The sequence below is a fragment of the Podarcis muralis genome, chromosome 16, assembly GCF_964188315.1.
Source record: "Podarcis muralis chromosome 16, rPodMur119.hap1.1, whole genome shotgun sequence".
NCBI lineage: Eukaryota > Metazoa > Chordata > Lepidosauria > Squamata > Lacertidae > Podarcis > Podarcis muralis.
Genome location: NC_135670.1, coordinates 15,761,119 through 15,777,111, shown reverse-complemented (window position 1 = coordinate 15,777,111; position 15,993 = coordinate 15,761,119). Strand labels below are relative to the sequence as shown.

The window sequence follows — 15,993 nt, the reverse complement described above, 5'->3', positions numbered from 1 at the left end:
GAAGCAAAGTTCTTAACCTGAAGCACTATTTCTGGGTTAGCGGAGTCTGTAACCTGAAGCGTATGTAACCTGAAGCGTATGTAACCTGAGGTACCACTGTAATAATAAAGAACACGGTTTAGGGAAGGGTGCAGATAATTCTCAGCCACCGGGCTACGAAAACAGGAGAGTTGTTTCAGGCCAAAGAAGCATGGGGCACGGCGGGTGCGGGGGGTGGGCTGTCCCCTCTCACCGCCAGCAGTCAATGGAAGCAGGGGATGGGGGACAGGGAAGCAAAACACACAGTCACAGGCACCAATTTTAAAAGCTGTTTTAATTTCTCAGGCACTCGTGATGTTCCTTGGTGCTCCATGAGATCTCAAGCCCCACTCCCCAGGGCCTACAGATAGCTTAGGAGTCAAAAGTCGCCCTCCAGGCTCCAATCTAACCCTCAAGGTTATCCCTAAGCCCTGCTCCAAAGTTTCATTTCTTGGCTGGGATGCATCCCTGAACTCTGGTGATGTCTGGAGGATGGAGAAGACCGGCTGTGGAAGCTTCTCACTTTTCACATAGCCAGCAGGGAGCTCACTTGCTCCACCCAATCCCTGCTCACCTGCCTCCTCCGCTCTGCCCTTCCCCCTGGCAGGTTGGGTTTGTACGCTGCAGCAGCTTCCTTTCTGCAATCACTGGGAGTTACCATTAAAAGCATTTTCTCCTAAGGAATGGAGTAAGAGCCTGCTGAATCAGGCTGAAGATGGCCCATCTAGTCCAGCATCCTGTTCTCACAGTGGCCAGCCATTCCCCATTGGAGAACCCACAAACAGGACATGAGTTCAAGAGCAATTCTCCCCTCCTGTGGTTTCCAGCAACTGGTATTCAGAAGCATTGCTGCCTCCCAGGAGGCAGAGTAATGGCCATCATGGCTTATTGCATCCTCCTCTATGAATCTGTCCAATTCCCTTTTAAAGCCATCCAAGTTGGTGGTCATCACTGCCTCCTGTGGAAGGGAGTTCCACAGTTTAACTGTGTGCAGTGTGAAGGACCTTGCCCTCAATCTTCCAGCATCCAGCTTCTGTGGATGCCCATGACTTCCAAGGGAGGGATAAAAACTTTTCTCTATCCGTTTTATTCCCCTACGCTGCTGCTACGTGTGGGAAGACCGTGCGGCAGCAGAAACAGCAACCACTAGGGAAAACTCCTGCTTCTTTCCCTCTCGGGTCACCCCCTTCGTCATCTGCTTCCTCTTCCTTCCCTCAAAGCACCTGTGGGAGCTCTCCGTACCTGGCCAACTCCAGGGATCTCTGACCATTAGGCCGCGCTGCCGGCTGGAGTCCCAACTCCAGCACGATCCTGTGCCAAGTGGCCAGAGCTGGGGAGCGAGGGCCACATGGATGAAAAGCCGTCTCTTTGGGGGTCCTTGTGCCAACCTGCTTTCACTGTCACCCAGACAGGAGTTCATGCCAGGAAGTGAAACCCACACAATCATGGGGGGTTGTGATTCTGCGTCCTACAAGCCCCAGCCAAGCCAGGGAGGTGCAAACTCACCTCTTGCCGTACCACAGCTCAAAGGGTGAAGCTCATGGCCCCACTTGGAGGATAAGGGAGAACCCAGGGAGGAGGGAAAGCAGGGGTCGGGGGCACAAGTACAGTCGTATCTTGGTTGTTGAATGCCCTGGAACTAGGACATTTTGGCTCCCGAACGCCGCAAACCCGGAAAGTGGTTGTTCCGGTTTGCGTACGTTCTTTGGAACCCAAATGTCCGGCGGGGCTTCCGATTGGCTGCAGGAGCTTCCTGCAACCAATCAGAAGCCGCAATTTGGTTTCTGAACGTTTTGGACGTTGAATGGACCTCCCGGAACAGATTCTGCTTGACTTCCAAGGGACAACTGTATTGCTTTGTGAGGAGGAGATGGGGATAGAGGTGTCCCCTCAAGGGATCCACAAACATCTGTCTCTTGCCTTGGCTTCTAATGATTGAGGGTCCCCAGAGGACACCGAAGAAAGGTCACGTACAAGCTAGTGGGGTGGGGAGTTTGGAGCTGAAGGCTTCTCCTGCAAGAGCTGCTCCCCACCCCCTTCCAGCTTTGGCTCCGCAAAAGACCACCCCTCCCTCAGCCCCAGCCGAGGCGGGGTGGGGGGGAGAAACAGCTTGCTTACCTCACAGGCTTCCCCACATCATGAGGTCCCGAGATCTGGCTCTGCTGTCGGGGGATCCGTCAGCTGACAGCAAGACAAAGAGGGGTCTAAAACAAACGAGTGGGACCAGGCAGCAAGCGGACTATTTTCTTTACACCTCGGAGGCTCCGTCCTTCTGCTTACCTTTCAGAGAGACAAAACCAACCCTTTGGGGCAGAGCAAATGGGAACCCAAGGACAGGAAGGCTCTGTCTCCTAACCCAGACAACCCCAGCTGTCTCTCCGCAGAAAGAACCGGACCGGGCACCCCAGCCCAGGGGCAGATCACGCCCGCACCCTCCTGAGTGGTCTTTCCGCCTGGGGGGAGGAAGGCGAGGGGAAAACATCTTGCAGTAGTACCCTAACCCAGACAACCCCCCTCTTTCCAGGCCCCTCGCTCACCCCTGCCCAAACACCCCATTCCTTCCCAGTGCCTACGCTACGAGTGCAAGAGGCCGAAGGTTCGCTTGCAGGAGTTTCGCCTTCTTCTCGACTGGCTGGTGGCGCTGAGTCGCTTCGGGTCAGCTCTGCCTGCCCGAGGTCGCCTTCCAGAAGCAGCTGTCCACAGAAAGAGAAAGTCAATGGAGGGAGAAAAAACAGGGTTAAAAAACTGCAAGACGCCCAGCCCAGGCTGCGTTAGTCAGCCCCACAGACGGGAGCCAGAATTTGCTGCGGATTTGACAATGGTTCCCTAACTCTCCGAGCGAGACGGACGGACGGATGGAGTTAGTGGCGGCAAAGAGAGAGGCAGAGCCCAAAGAGAGGATCACTCTGGAGGGAAAGCAGAGGGAGGGAAGGCAGGAAGTAAACTTGGGGACAGGGCGATGCGGTAGAGATCAGCAAGAATGGGCAATTCCCTCCCGCCCCATGCAGAAAGTGGGGTGGAGGAAATCGAAGGCAGAGGCGAAGTCGGGCGGCGGCGGGGATTGGGGTGGGTGTAATTTCACGACGAGACGCGAGAGGTTCTGTAAAAGCCATTTAATGATCGACATTTAAAAAAATAAGGGGAAAAAGCAAACGAGTTGCCACGACAGGAACAAGCTCCATTAACCGATTGTACAAAGGCAACAAACAGAACAGAACAGAACAGTACCCAGGAATACAGCAGAAGCAAAGGGAGGCCTCTCTCCCCGGCTCAGGAGCCCGGCAGAGATCTGGGCGACACGGGGGTCAGAGGTTCGGCAGGCAGCAACACCACGGGGCAAGCAAAGAATTAGCCGGCAGAGAGTTCGGAGGTTGGCAAACGCCCGCTGCTCCGGGCACGAGGAGAGTTCAAAAAAGCGGGCACGTTTCTACGAGCAAAACCGTCTTCGGCTCACGGCGGGTTCGAAAGGCGGGGGTTGGCGAGGCAGGCGGCGGGTCTTCGAAGCAGGTTTTTTTTTTTTTTAACAAAAAGGTAACGACCGGATCAAAAAAAAAAAAAGGAAAGAGGGTGAAGGAAGAAAAAGGCGAGAGGGCAGGAAGGACGGAGGATAAGGGGTAAAAATAATGCAGCATCACCAACCTTGGAAGGAAGCTGGAGTAAAAAGTCAGCGTGTGATCAGCAACGGGCCTCACAGACACTGCGGTGGCGATGCCTGCAAAGAGATCTACACAATTCAGGTGCATGCATGCGTGTGTGTGTCTGTATTTACACAGACGTAATAAGTGTGAATCATATACACACAGAGGTTTGAATCCTATGTACTGTATTTTGCACAGGCAAACAGAGAGACATGGGGAGTGGGCACAATCTTGGACCCCGTGCACACACACACACACACACACACACACACACACACACACACACCAGCCGGCCAACCAGCCTGCCAGCTAGCTGAGAGCCCACCTTGCTGGGCTGATCCCACAACCTCCCAAGCCTTCCCTTCCCTCTAACATCTGGAGGGCAACAGCTTGGCGAAGCCTGCCGTAAACAGCAGCTGCCAGCCAGGACAGACAATACTGTGCTCGTGTCAACTGTGGCCCCCCAGGCCTGGATCTGGCCCTCAATATCTTCCCCAGGCCCTGCCCCTCACTGAACCCTCCTCAAATTCTTTCTTTCCTGTCTAGAAGGTGTCCCTGCAAACGCCTCGATCGCTGGGAGAAGACACGGTGCAGAAATCAAATGCCCACATGCAGCAGAATACACTGTAATAATAATATTAACTTATTATTTATACCCCGCCCATCTGGCTGGGTTTCCCCAGCACCGTAGAGCTGAAGCCCAGGAGGTGGGGTGTTTCTGAGGCAATCCCTTCTCCTGCCCACGACCCCTTGCTTCCTCCCACCCCGCCGCCACCCCCCACCCCAAGCAACCAAGGACCTCCAGACACTTACTGCCGGAAAAGGCACACCGTGCTCAGAAGGTCTGCGCATACTGGGCGGCGTATGCGCTGGCGTACCTCTCGTAGTACTCCGCCACGTTGTAGGCGGTTCCTATGCTGTACTGGGAGTATGTGGCGGCAGCGGCAGCAGCGGCTGCGTACCCTGGCTGGTTGTAGGCCGGGTTGTAGGTCTGGTTGGCGGCGGCGGTGGCGGCAGCGGCGGCAGCCGCAGCAGCGGCGGCTGCGTAGGGGTCGGCGTACTGGGCCACGACGGCGGTGGAGGCAGCTGTCCGCCTGCCCACGGGGCTCCTTTCCCTATAGGCGGCAGGGGGAGGGGGCAAGGCCCGGTCGTAGGCGGCCCGGGCCCGGTCGTAGAGCTCGTACGAGTAGCGGTCGCAGTACTCCCTGTCGTACCAGGCCCGGGGGCAGTAGGGGGTGTAGGCCGGGGGCGGGGGTGGCATCCGCCCCCTAGACAAGTAGTAGCTTGGGGACGGGGGAGGCGGGGTGGGCACTGCTGCTGCTGCTGCCGCCCCCTTGGCGGCCCGCAGGGAGCTGTTGCTCTTGGAAAGGGTGACGAAGATTTTCTGGTCCTCCAGAGGTGTGTCGTTGAGGTTCAAGATGGCATCCATGGCCTCCCTCTCCTTGGCCATGTGGACGAAGGCGTAGTTCTTGACGATGTCGCACTCCACCACTTTGCCGAACCTCTCAAAGAGCTGGCGGATCTGGGAGGTGGTGGCCTTAGCGGAGACGTTCCCCACATAGATCTTGGTGGCGTTTCGGATCTTGGAGGTGGCGTATTCCACCGTCAGGTGGGCCCCGTAGAACTCGCTCTTGTGCAGGGCGCTGATGGCCTGGTGGGCCTCGTCCTCCTTCTCCATGTGCACAAAGGCAAAGTTCTTGAGGATGTCGCACTCGTTCACCTGCCCGTACTGCTCAAAGAGCTTCCTCAGCTCCTCGGCCGTCACCACGGGAGACAGGCCCCCCACAAAGATCTTCACCATGGCGGGTGAATTGCGCTGAGGGCAAGAAGGAGGAAAGGGGGTCAGAGCAGAAGGGAAAGACCCTCCCTTCTTCCTCTCTCATGCAGAGGCATCCATTTCCCACCCTTCCCAACAGGTGTCCAACAGATACCTGAAGGCAGCCCTGTTCAGGGAAAATGTTAATGGCTGATGTTTTATTGTGTTTTCACATTTTGTTGGAAGCTGCCCCAAGTGGCTGGGGCAACCCAGTCAGATGGGTGGCATATAAATACTATCATCATCATCTCCACATCTGCAGATATCTGGTTTTTCCTCCAAGCCTTGCCCAACCTGGTGCCCCCTCCAGATGTTTTAGACTACAACTCCCCTCCAGATGTTCAGCCCAACTGAGCACATCTAGATGGCACCATGCTGGAAGACGCTGGTCAACATTGGCAGCCAGCGGCTCATCAGGGCTTCAGACATTTCTAACCCTACCTGGAGATGCTGGTGGGGATTCAACCTGATGCCTTCTACATGCCAAGCATGGGCACTGCCCACTGACTTACAGACCCGTTCCAACTTACTGGCTGGGTTATTGAGATCGGTCATTGTTTCTTAGCACATTTTGGATTGTTTAGAGAGTTGTTACATCTTGTTTTTCGTCTATTGTTATTTTAACTCTTTGAATTCCTTACATTACTTTTTTATCTTACTGCTAATTTTATTGTTTTATCTTTTTGTAAATTGCTTTGAAGTGCCTTTTTAAAAAAACAATCAAGTGGTATATACATTTTATGAAATAAATAAATTGTTCTAGTTGTTCAAAAGATTTATTCAACAGATCTTGGATAAGGATATTGAATGTTGGTAGTTGTAGAGGTTAGATTGTACAGGGGTCAGCAAACTTTTTTAGCAGGGGGCCGGTCCACTGTCCCTCAGACCTTGTGGGGGGCCGGACTATATTGGGGGGGAATGAACAAATTCCTATGCCCCACAAATAACCCAGAGATGCATTTTAAATAAAAGCACACATTCTACTCATGTAAAAAACACACTGATTTCCGGACCGTCCGCGGGCCAAATTTAGAAGGCGATTGGGCCGGATCCGGCCCCCAGGCCTTAGGTTGCCTACCCATGGCACTAGGACCTGGGAGTCCAGGATCTCTGCTCAGCCATCAAACTAACTGGGTGACCTTGGGACCAGTCACTGCCTCTCTCATCCCAACCTACCTCTCAGGGTTGTTGTGAGGATAGGATGGGGAGGAGGAGAATCATGCATGCCCCCTTTAGCTTCTTTGAGCAAATGCAGTACAATAGTAGCAATAATAATAAAAATTATTGTTCTGCTTATCTCTGCTAAACAGATATATTCAACAGAGACTGACTATTTTGATCTTGGTCACCGGTTCATGAGATATTTTGCAATGTTCTATATCTGGTTTTTCCAAGAGATCTACCCTAAACTGCTAGGACCACAATCTGGTGGAGAAATACATGGGGTGAGTTCAGTGAGCGTCTCCCCAAGGTGCCCCAATTTCCTCCCCTCGCCCCTGAGAAGCCCACTCTCCCTCACCCGTCCAGCACCCCACAAGGTTTGCAGAACTGGTGGAACCCAGGCAGACCCCTCCCCACCTTCTGAACAGCAGAGCAGGGATGATGGGGAAAGACCCCGCCCCCAAATGTCACCCTCCAGATGTGCTGCTGGCCTCCAATGCCCTCCAGCCCCAACCGGGGTGCAAAGATGTTGGTGATGGGAGCCGCATCTGGATGGACCACAACGTCCTCCATCCTCGCCTTGCCGCCTGGATGCAAGGCTCCTGCTTCTCCTCGACGGGGTGGGGTAGGTTGTCGCCGTCTCTCGGGTCCTCTCCTCTGGCGGAGGAGGGCACAAGAAGGCGACCCCCACCCACCCCCACCCGGCACGTGGCTCCATCCCAGCCGCGGACCTGGGGGGTAGGGGCGGGAAAGGCAGTTTGGGGAACCGTGCATGGCGTGGGTTTTTGCACTGGGGGGGGGGAGGGACTCTGGTGCGCCCCCTCCACCTCCACCCCCGCCTCACTTACCTGCCGGTCTCCGGGATGCTCTGCAAGGCCAGATGGCCTCCCCGCCGGGCTGGGATGGAGCGGCCTAGGAGGACTGCGCCATGTTGGGCTGCTGCTCCATCACGTGGCTGGTGTGGGTGGGGGGACACAGACACAGACACAGAACGAGCGATCCGCTCCCGAAGCTATTCGTTGGGGAGGGGGGCGCGCCTGCTCCTCCCTAAGGCAGGCTTTGCACGTGGGAACGCGCCCAGGCTTTGCACGAAGGGCGCACCAAGGTCCTGCAAACGATAAGGCGAGGCTGCTCTCTGCTGAGCGGGGGCGAGGCAGTGATGCATAGTGGTTAGAGCGCTGACCTACTAGGACCTGGCAGACGCGGGTTCAAATCCCCACTCAGCCCTGGGTGCGACTTTGGGGGCCGGTCACTGCTTCTCCGCTTAACCTACCTCACAGGGTTGTTGTGGGGGAAATTAAATGAGGAGGGGGAGAACCCTGCGCACCACACCCGGAGCTCCTTGGAGGAAAAAGGGTGGCGCTAGAAATGAGATTAATAAGGTGCCTTTCCTCCCTGAATATGGCATTCCTCACCCTGCTTCTCCCACTGTTGTTGTGACCCAGACTCCTTAAGTGCATTCAGACGTTTAATGCCACCTTTGATTTGATGGCTAGCTTTTGCTCTGAAGGCCGCTCAGGCAAAGACCACCACACAGGACCCTTTTGTGCAAGCGAGGGGTGTGAGCGGGAGTCAGGCCCCGGGGTAGACTACTGTGGCGCATTGTTTGCAGGACTCCCCTTGAAGGTGGCCCCAAAGTCACAGCTTGGATGGGCTACAGCTTCCAGGGTACTAACTGGGTCCAGTCGCTTGGCGTATGCCTCAATGCCTGCTCCTCAGAACCTAAGAAGAGCCTGTGGGATCAGGCCCATGGCCCACCTAGGCCACCATCCTGTTCTCACAGTGGCCATCCAGATGCCCATTTTGTGAAACTTTCTCTCCCCTACAACCAGTATTTAGCGGAATTCCAAGTAAGGCAAAATAATAGTAGAACATTTACACTGCTGAAATATATTCTTTATTTATTTAAAAACGCTTCTCCCGCTTTTCACCCTGAAGGCCTCAGGGCAGCTTACAGCAATAAAATATGCAATATTAAAACATCAAATTAAAACATAAATCGAGCCTCCAATATCTATAACCTTGAGCATTTAATATAAATAACAATTGGTTTTTTTAATAAATAAATATTTATATATAAAATAAGAGAAAGAGGAAGGAAAGAAAGCAAGGAACATTCAGGGTGCAAAGGCTTCCTGAAACAGAACAGCTTTGACCAGGTGCCAGAAACTCTGAAGGGATAGTGCCTGTCTAACTTCTTGCGGAAGGGAGTTCCTCACAGTTGGGCCCACGGCATTTATTTGTTTATTTGTGACACGGGTGGCGCTGTGGGTTAAACCACAAGGCCTAGGACTTGCCGATCAGAAGGTCGGCGGTTCGAATCCCCGCTATGGGGTGAGCTCCTGTTGCTTGGTCCCTGCTCCTGCCAACCTAGCAGTTTGAAAGCACGTCAAAGTGCAAGTAGATAAATAGGTACCACTCCGGCGGGAAGGTAAACAGCGTTTCCGTGCGCTGCTCTGGTTCGCCAGAAGCGCCTTAGTCATGCTGGCCACATGACCTGGAAGCTGTACACCGGCTCCATCGGCCAATAAAGCAAGATGAGCGCCACAACCCCAGAGTCGGTCACAACTGGACCTAACGGTCAATGGTCCCTTTACCTTTTTTATATGTGTGCCACATGTGGGAGGAAAGCAGGGGGGATTAAAAGGTAGCAAATAAATAAGCAATTGGCCAGCTGACGGAACCCTCTCCCGATGTCACCCACGCGACTGGCCAATGGGGCTGGCGCATCTGTGACATCACAGACCAGGGCCCGCTTGGCCCCAGGGACTCCGCCACCATTTGTATTCACCATGCACAGCCTGCTGTGGGTGTTGTGGCTCTGCCAGGGAAGCTCTGCCGTACGCCGTGCTGCGGTGGAAGAGCAGAAGGAAGCCGTCTCCCCCGGGGCTTGGGACAGCTTGGCATTTGGCTCCGTTGTGGTTCTGGTGCTGGTCCTGGGAGCGAAATGGCTGCACACGAAGCCCAAGGCAGAAGATGCAGGGGTAAGAAAGGGAAAGGAGGTGGGGGGGGGGTTCCAGGAGACAAACAGAAGGAGATTAGAAGAGCCAAAGGGGGCTCATCCTGCCCCCACAGTGACCAGCCAGGTGCTCCAAAGGGAAATCCGCAAGCAGTACCTGAGCACAAAGGCAACTCTCCAGTCATCGTTCCCCATCAGCTGGTATTCAGAGGTAGACTGTCCCTGAGCGTGGAGGTTCTGTTATCACAATAGATTTCCACAAGGAGAGGCCTGTAGCTGGGTCAGGTCATAGAGGGGCCCATCTAATCCAGTGTCCTGGGATGCCGCCAGCAAGCAGGACCTGGGTGCAACAGCAATCCTCTCTTCCTCACTTGGGATTCTGAGCAACTGTTATTCAGAGGTGTACTGGAAGAGATTGTCCACTTGGGAAGCTATCTCATCTAGGAGAAGGAAAACTCAGGTCCTAAACCTCTGCTAGGAGACTGAACAGGCTAAGGCCTCAGCCCAGTATACCTGAAGGAGCATCTCCACTCCCATCATTCAGCCCAGACACTGAGGTCCAGCTCCGAGGGCCTTTACTGCGAGAAGCGAAGTTACAGGGAAACAGGCAGAGGGCCTTCTCGGTAGTGGCACCCGCCCTGTGGAACGCCCTCCCGTCAGATGTCAAAGAAATAAACAACTTTCTGACGTTTCGAAGACATCTGAAGGGAGCCCTGTTTAGGGAAGTTTTTAATGACTGATGTTGTAATGTATTTTTAATCTTTTGTTGGAAGCTGCCCAGAGTGGCTGAGGATACCCAACCAGATGGGTGGGGTATAAATAACAATATTATTATTATTATTATTATTATTATTATTATTATTATTATTATGAGCAAACCCTATACAAATCTGTAGTGGAGTCCCTAAGACAGTTGGATGGTGCCTTGGACTCCTCCTTCGACAACTCCTGCAGCCTAGTTGGTGCTAAAAGTTTTTCTCTGGTTTCCTTTTGACCTCATCAGCACTTTGGCAACCATTGCTCTGGCTGCTAGGGGCACCCTTGGCCTGTTTTATCTCAAGCATCTTCCTATAATGTTCACAGCCCCTCGCTCTGCCTGACCAACATCCTCCTCCTCCTCCTCCTCTCTCCTCTGCAGGAAGAAGCCCAGCTGGCCCACGAACAGGATCTGGAGCGGCACCTCTTGCACGCCTTCTTCCAGATGGAGATGGAGCTCGTGAAGCTGGTGACGCTTGTGCGGAACCACAAGGCCGCCCTCACCCTGCGCCACCGCGGCTGCCGGGCACCCGAGTGCCAGCTGGCCAGGGAAAGCGCCAAGGCCTTCAACTTGGTGGTGTTTGACATCGAAGAGGAGGACTGAGCCTGGGGACCGGGGAGGGTTTGGAAAGCAAAACTCAAAATACTAATAATAAATCTATGGCAGAGGAGGCTGCAGGGCACCTTCATGGGGGCGGAAATTGCGCCGGTTCTGCAGCCAAAGGAATTGGGAAATGCAGGCAGAAGTGCCACAGGGAAGAGGGAGAAGTCGGGGTGGGGGAATAATGCTGGAGAGCAGGGCTGGGCGATATATCTCAATATATCATCCCAAACTGGTTTGAAGTCCATATCATAATTTTAGACCTGGCAATATATTGCAAATCATGATGTGTGTTTGTGTGTGTGTGTGTGTGTGTGTGTGTGTGCGCGCGCTAGGCAAAAATCACAGTGTGGGGGCAAACATGAAGCCAGCCTATGCTTCTCTTGATTCCTGAAGCAAATCCCAAGAGCAGGCGCGAGCAAAAATCTCAATGCAGGAAAAACCGTGAAGCCAAGCATAGCTCCATCCTCATTTCAGACATTGTGATATATCACTGTATCTCAATGTTTAGTTGGTGAGCCATCGCAATCTTGAAAACCAGATATCGCCCAGCCCTACAGGAGAGGGGCATTGATAGCAGTATGATTGCATTTTAAGCAGGGGTTCGGTTCCAAGGGTTCTGCATGTACACGAACATTGTGTGTACCCAGACCCTTGCACCATTGTGTGTACCCTCCCCCTGTGGCTAGCTGCCAAGTGGACTTTGCCCGTCCCACCCAAGCCAAATTACCTGTTGGAGAAGGAGACGGCTTGTGAATTTTGGTTGGAGAGTAGACCTTACTTTTTGCAGTTATACACAGAGAGATGCTTGCAGAGTAAGTGGATAATAAAGTAGTTTATTATATGTACATAACTTGGATAGGTTTCTCGTCGTAAGCTAACTTAACTGATCTAGAGAAGGCAAAGGCAACCATACTTGCTCCTTTGTTGTCAGAGGATAGATCCAATGTTACCTTTCATCATTGCATGTGTGTTTTTGCTTTAACTCTTTGATTTCCTTGCCTGAATTCAATCCTTTGAAGCTGCTATTTGCATGGGGAGGAAAGATCACATTCAACACCAACGAGGGCTGTCCCCATCATGCCAAATAGCACTTTCAGAAGCTTATTGCAGTCCTGATAATTATCAGTTTCCTCCCCCACTACACAGCTGATGCTATTTGCATTTTTTAAAAAGAATGAAACCAATCCTGCATATTCAAATAATTGGGGCCCCAAGATGGTGCAAACCACCACCTGGTTGTTATCCCCAAGCTCTAGAAGTGGCCACTTAGTACATTGCCCCCCTCGCCGCCTCCAAAATAGAGGGCAAGATATCATTTATTTATTTCTTCCATTCATATCCTTCCCTTCCTCTTGAAGGAGCCTGGTGGGGTAGCAATTTGCATATCATTTCCATATGCTAATTATCCAGTTCAGAAACCATTGGCTATGTTTTAAAGAAGAGATAAAATGCATCTCACCATTGTGGGTGTGCCTGCTCAGTCTGCTGCTTCTGCCCTTGCTCTGCTCCCCTTGGATGGCCCCCCCCACAACCCCTCCAGATAGAGAGGACTGTCCTCTGACAGCCTCTCAAGGAGACAAGGCCACCCATCAAAGAGGACATCTGTCCCTGCTGGGTCTCTTGGCTCAGCTCTCCCTGCCAGGAGAGGGCAAGAGGCCACCTCACCTGCCCAGGGGTTTGTGATGTCACTGCTGCTCGTGGCTCAGTGCCATGGTAAGGCTCAGAGGAAGGCAGGAAATGGCCATGGATGTTGTCCTGGCTGGGTGGATCTGCTGCTTGCTAGGGTGGCTGGCCCCCGCCTGGGCCCTGAGCAACCAGGACAACAGCCTCTCGGAGGACCAGGAGAACTACCAGGTGCATGGGCAGATTCTGCTGTGGCTCCTCAGCCTGGCGTGTTTCTACAGCCTGGTCTGGCTCCTGGGAGGTTTCTCCATGGAGCAGTGCCCAGTGGCTCAGCGGGACACGGAGGTGAGTGCCTGGGGGCGGCAGAGAACTGGTTCCAAGCCCACCCTCTGGCATTTGGGGCAAAGGGCAGAAGCCTACATAGGGTGGCCAGATCTCCAGGGCTCTCCAGGTATTCCTGGCCCCTCCAAGTAGCAGGAGGAGGGCTTGAATTTCTAGGTGGGTGTGAGTGTCTTCTTCTTCTTCTTCTTCTTCTTCTTCTTCTTCTTCTTCTTCTTCTTCTTCTTCTTCTTCTTCTTCCTGTACATGCAGCTTGCAAGCTTCAGCCAGGAAGGAGCCGGCTGCAAATTATTGCACAGACATTTTGACTTCTCCTCTCCCAATTAACCTCCATCTCCAGGGCTTAGTGGTGGGAAATAGAAGGGAGAGGAAGAACCACCAGGGCTGAGAAGGGTCATTAGGGAATTCAGTGTTTCAGGTCTTTGGGGCCTGTGTTTGTCAGGGTTTTAAACACTATTGCAAGCACCTTGGGTTAAGCCCGGAAATGAACCGGCAGCAAATGCCAGAGGCGGGTGGGAGAAAACACGCAAGGAAAGAGCAGCCTACCTGGTTGTGGCTCCCCAGACCCCTCCAAGGGAATGTGGCCTTCCCCAGCCCCTGTCTTAACAACTGCTCACGGCTGCCTTTTTCTGATCAGGTCACGGACTGCCGCATGCCCCCACCGCACACGCCTTGTGGGCCCCGGCGCGGCTGCTCTGTCCGGTCTGGCCTGAAGTCGCTGGGGTACATGGAGCAGGAGCTGGTGAGCTTGATGTACAGGCTGCGCAAGCTCAAGATGGCCCTGGCCACGGGCTGGCTCACCGCGAACAGGCAGAGGAGGAGCACCCAGGCTGACCTTCCCGATGACTTTGTGATCTACGCAGTCCAGGACGAGACATAGGCAGTGCCCCAGACGGAGCAGAGGAACCTGGGAAGATGCGGCAGGATGAGAAATAAACAGTGAATTCTGCACAATGATCTTGTTGGCGCTTTGCCATGTACTTAAGCCAGCAAAACAAGTTTGCCTTCCAGGTAGAAAAACTGGAGTCCTCCCTCTTGGCCATAACAGACTCCAGGCTTCTTTTCAGTGGGAAAAAAATCAAGCCTTTGCACTGAGATTAGGGTAGAGGTTCGTCCTGTGCTTTTCTGCAGAAAACCTGATTGACATTTGTTACAATTCAGCGGACGCGGGTGGCACTGTGGGTTAAACCACAGAGCCTAGGGCTTGCCGATCAGAAGGTCGGCAGTTCGAATCCCTGCAAGCTCCCGTTGCTCGGTCCCTGCTCCTGCCAACCTAGCAGTTCGAAAGTAGATAAATAGGTACCACTCCGACGGGAAGGTAAACGGTGTTTCCATGCGCTGCTCTGGTTCGCCAGAAGCAGCTTAGTCATGCTGGCCACATGGCCCGGAAGCTATATGCCGGCTTCCTCGGCCAATAAAGCGAGATGAGCGCCGCAACCACAGAGTCGTCCGCAACTGGACCTAATGGTCAGGGGTACCTTTACAATTACAATTACAATTCAGAGCTAAATCATGGGTTTTTCTGGGGAAAGCAGCGGGGCAAATGAAAAACCTCTTGGACCCGTGTTTATAAAGCACAGGAAATGCATGAGCCCTAAGACAAGACAACTGTGTTGGAGAAAACCCCGCTCCTTGAGTTGATCAATAGGGTGTTCTCTGCTATTATAGGGATGACAAAGCTGTTGCAAGCTGCATACTCTCCAACATTCTTGGGACCAAATTAGGGACGCTCCTTTTTTGGTCCTGAGCAAAAGACAAGCGAGAGCAAAAGATGAGCTGCTTTTGTTCGGGTGCTCAGGCACGACCCAGCTGATTCGTGCCAGAGAGCCAGACTGAAAATGAAGCATCTTCTGGTCTGGCACTCTGGTGTGACCCAGCAGAGCATCTTTTGGGTTTCGGGGCATTCCTGAAAGCATGTGAGTTGTAAACTGAGCTCTGTTGCAATCATACTAAACATAAAACTGGGAATGCAAAAGACTAGCCAAGCCAGCACCCTCCAGATGTTTTGAACCATTTCTTTATGCCGCAGAGTGGCAACCTGCAGTGTCAGGTGAAATCCTTTATCTGATTGCTCTGGGAAAGCAAGATTATATACCTCCTCATATCTTAAAATCTTTCCCAGAACAGTGCGATATCTTTACTCTCATTCCTTCGTATTTTATTAACAGAACTGGAAAGACTCCCAGTATATGCAGTAAAGCCAGTGCTTTTTTCAGGGGTACTCAAGGGAAAGCGTACTGGCACCTCTTTTTTGTTGTTGTTAAAAAGTGTGGGACTTAACTAACAGCCATGGGGAGTACTGGCACCTATTTTTTTTGGGGGGGGAGCACTGAGTAAAACTTTCCTAGCTCATCACATTAAGAAAAGGTGATGGGACCAATCCAGATCATTATTTCCCCATTAGCCTTCTTGGAAGGCAGTTATTGGAAAACTTTATGCCAGGTTTTTAAAACATAAGCTTTAACTTTGTATGAAGGAGGATAATAGTATTATTTGGAAGGCAGAGATTAGATTTAAAGCCGGTCGCTCAACCATCGCTGTGTATTAGCTCACCTGGCAGAGAGATGTATACTTCAGTTCCTGGCACTAAGCCTTCAACGCCCTCCCGCCTTTATTGATCTTAAGTCTGCTTTTGACTTGGTTCCAGGAGAATTGCTATGGTCTAAATCTGGGATGGGGAACCAGCGGCCCTGCAGATGTTGCTGGACTCCAGGCTCCCATCACCACCAGCCAGGATGGTCTGTGGTCAGGGATGTTGGGGTTTGTGGTCCAGCAACATCAGCGTTGCCACAGGTTCTCCCATCCCTGGCTTGAATTGCAAAGAACCTTCCTGAGTCTCTCCAAGCTGGGTGTTAAAATGGCAAAACACACACACACACACACACACACACAAAACACATTTCAGTGTGATCCGGTGTAAAGTGATACATAACAGGACAGAAACGTCCTAACTCCACACATAAGCTCATGGGGATTGATCTGGAGGTGACTGGCCAGAAACAAGGCCTTAGGGCTGAAATGGACTGCTCAGCAAATATGCTGTGCAAAAAAGGTGAATTCACAGAACTGTAGAGTTGGA

The 15,993-nt window shown here is 52.6% G+C and overlaps 2 protein-coding genes across 10 annotated transcripts; one reads left to right on the top strand and one right to left on the bottom strand.

Annotated features, from left to right (window-relative positions):
- Nucleotides 1-294: 294 nt before the first annotated feature.
- LOC114586411 (uncharacterized) lies at nucleotides 295-7,617 on the bottom strand. Of its 8 annotated transcripts, none has more exons than XR_003704110.2 (4): nucleotides 7,051-7,206; nucleotides 4,470-5,472; nucleotides 3,658-3,730; nucleotides 295-2,711 (listed from the first exon to the last, which is right to left on the bottom strand). XR_003704110.2 is itself a non-coding variant. In XM_028709819.2 (4 exons), exons 1-3 carry the CDS (start codon nucleotides 7,204-7,206, stop codon nucleotides 3,694-3,696), a joined length of 1,143 nt encoding a protein of 380 aa, XP_028565652.2. In that variant the 3' UTR covers nucleotides 295-2,711; nucleotides 3,658-3,693. The 8 variants fall into 8 exon arrangements, 7 of the variants coding, with proteins under 7 accessions (XP_028565652.2, XP_028565657.2, XP_028565658.2 ...); XM_028709819.2 differs by having other exon boundaries at nucleotides 3,658-3,742; nucleotides 4,535-5,472; XM_028709824.2 differs by having other exon boundaries at nucleotides 4,535-5,472.
- Nucleotides 7,143-13,868, top strand: LOC144325759 (uncharacterized). Of its 2 annotated transcripts, XM_077920011.1 has the most exons (3): nucleotides 7,143-7,258; nucleotides 10,731-12,920; nucleotides 13,552-13,868. In XM_077920011.1, the coding sequence occupies exons 2-3, from the start codon at nucleotides 12,663-12,665 to the stop codon at nucleotides 13,792-13,794; spliced, it is 501 nt and encodes a 166-aa protein (XP_077776137.1). In that variant the 5' UTR covers nucleotides 7,143-7,258; nucleotides 10,731-12,662; the 3' UTR covers nucleotides 13,795-13,868. The 2 variants fall into 2 exon arrangements, with proteins under 2 accessions (XP_077776137.1, XP_077776136.1); XM_077920010.1 differs by lacking the exons at nucleotides 7,143-7,258; nucleotides 13,552-13,868 and adding an exon at nucleotides 7,883-9,617 and having other exon boundaries at nucleotides 10,731-11,020.
- Nucleotides 13,869-15,993: the final 2,125 nt, after the last annotated feature.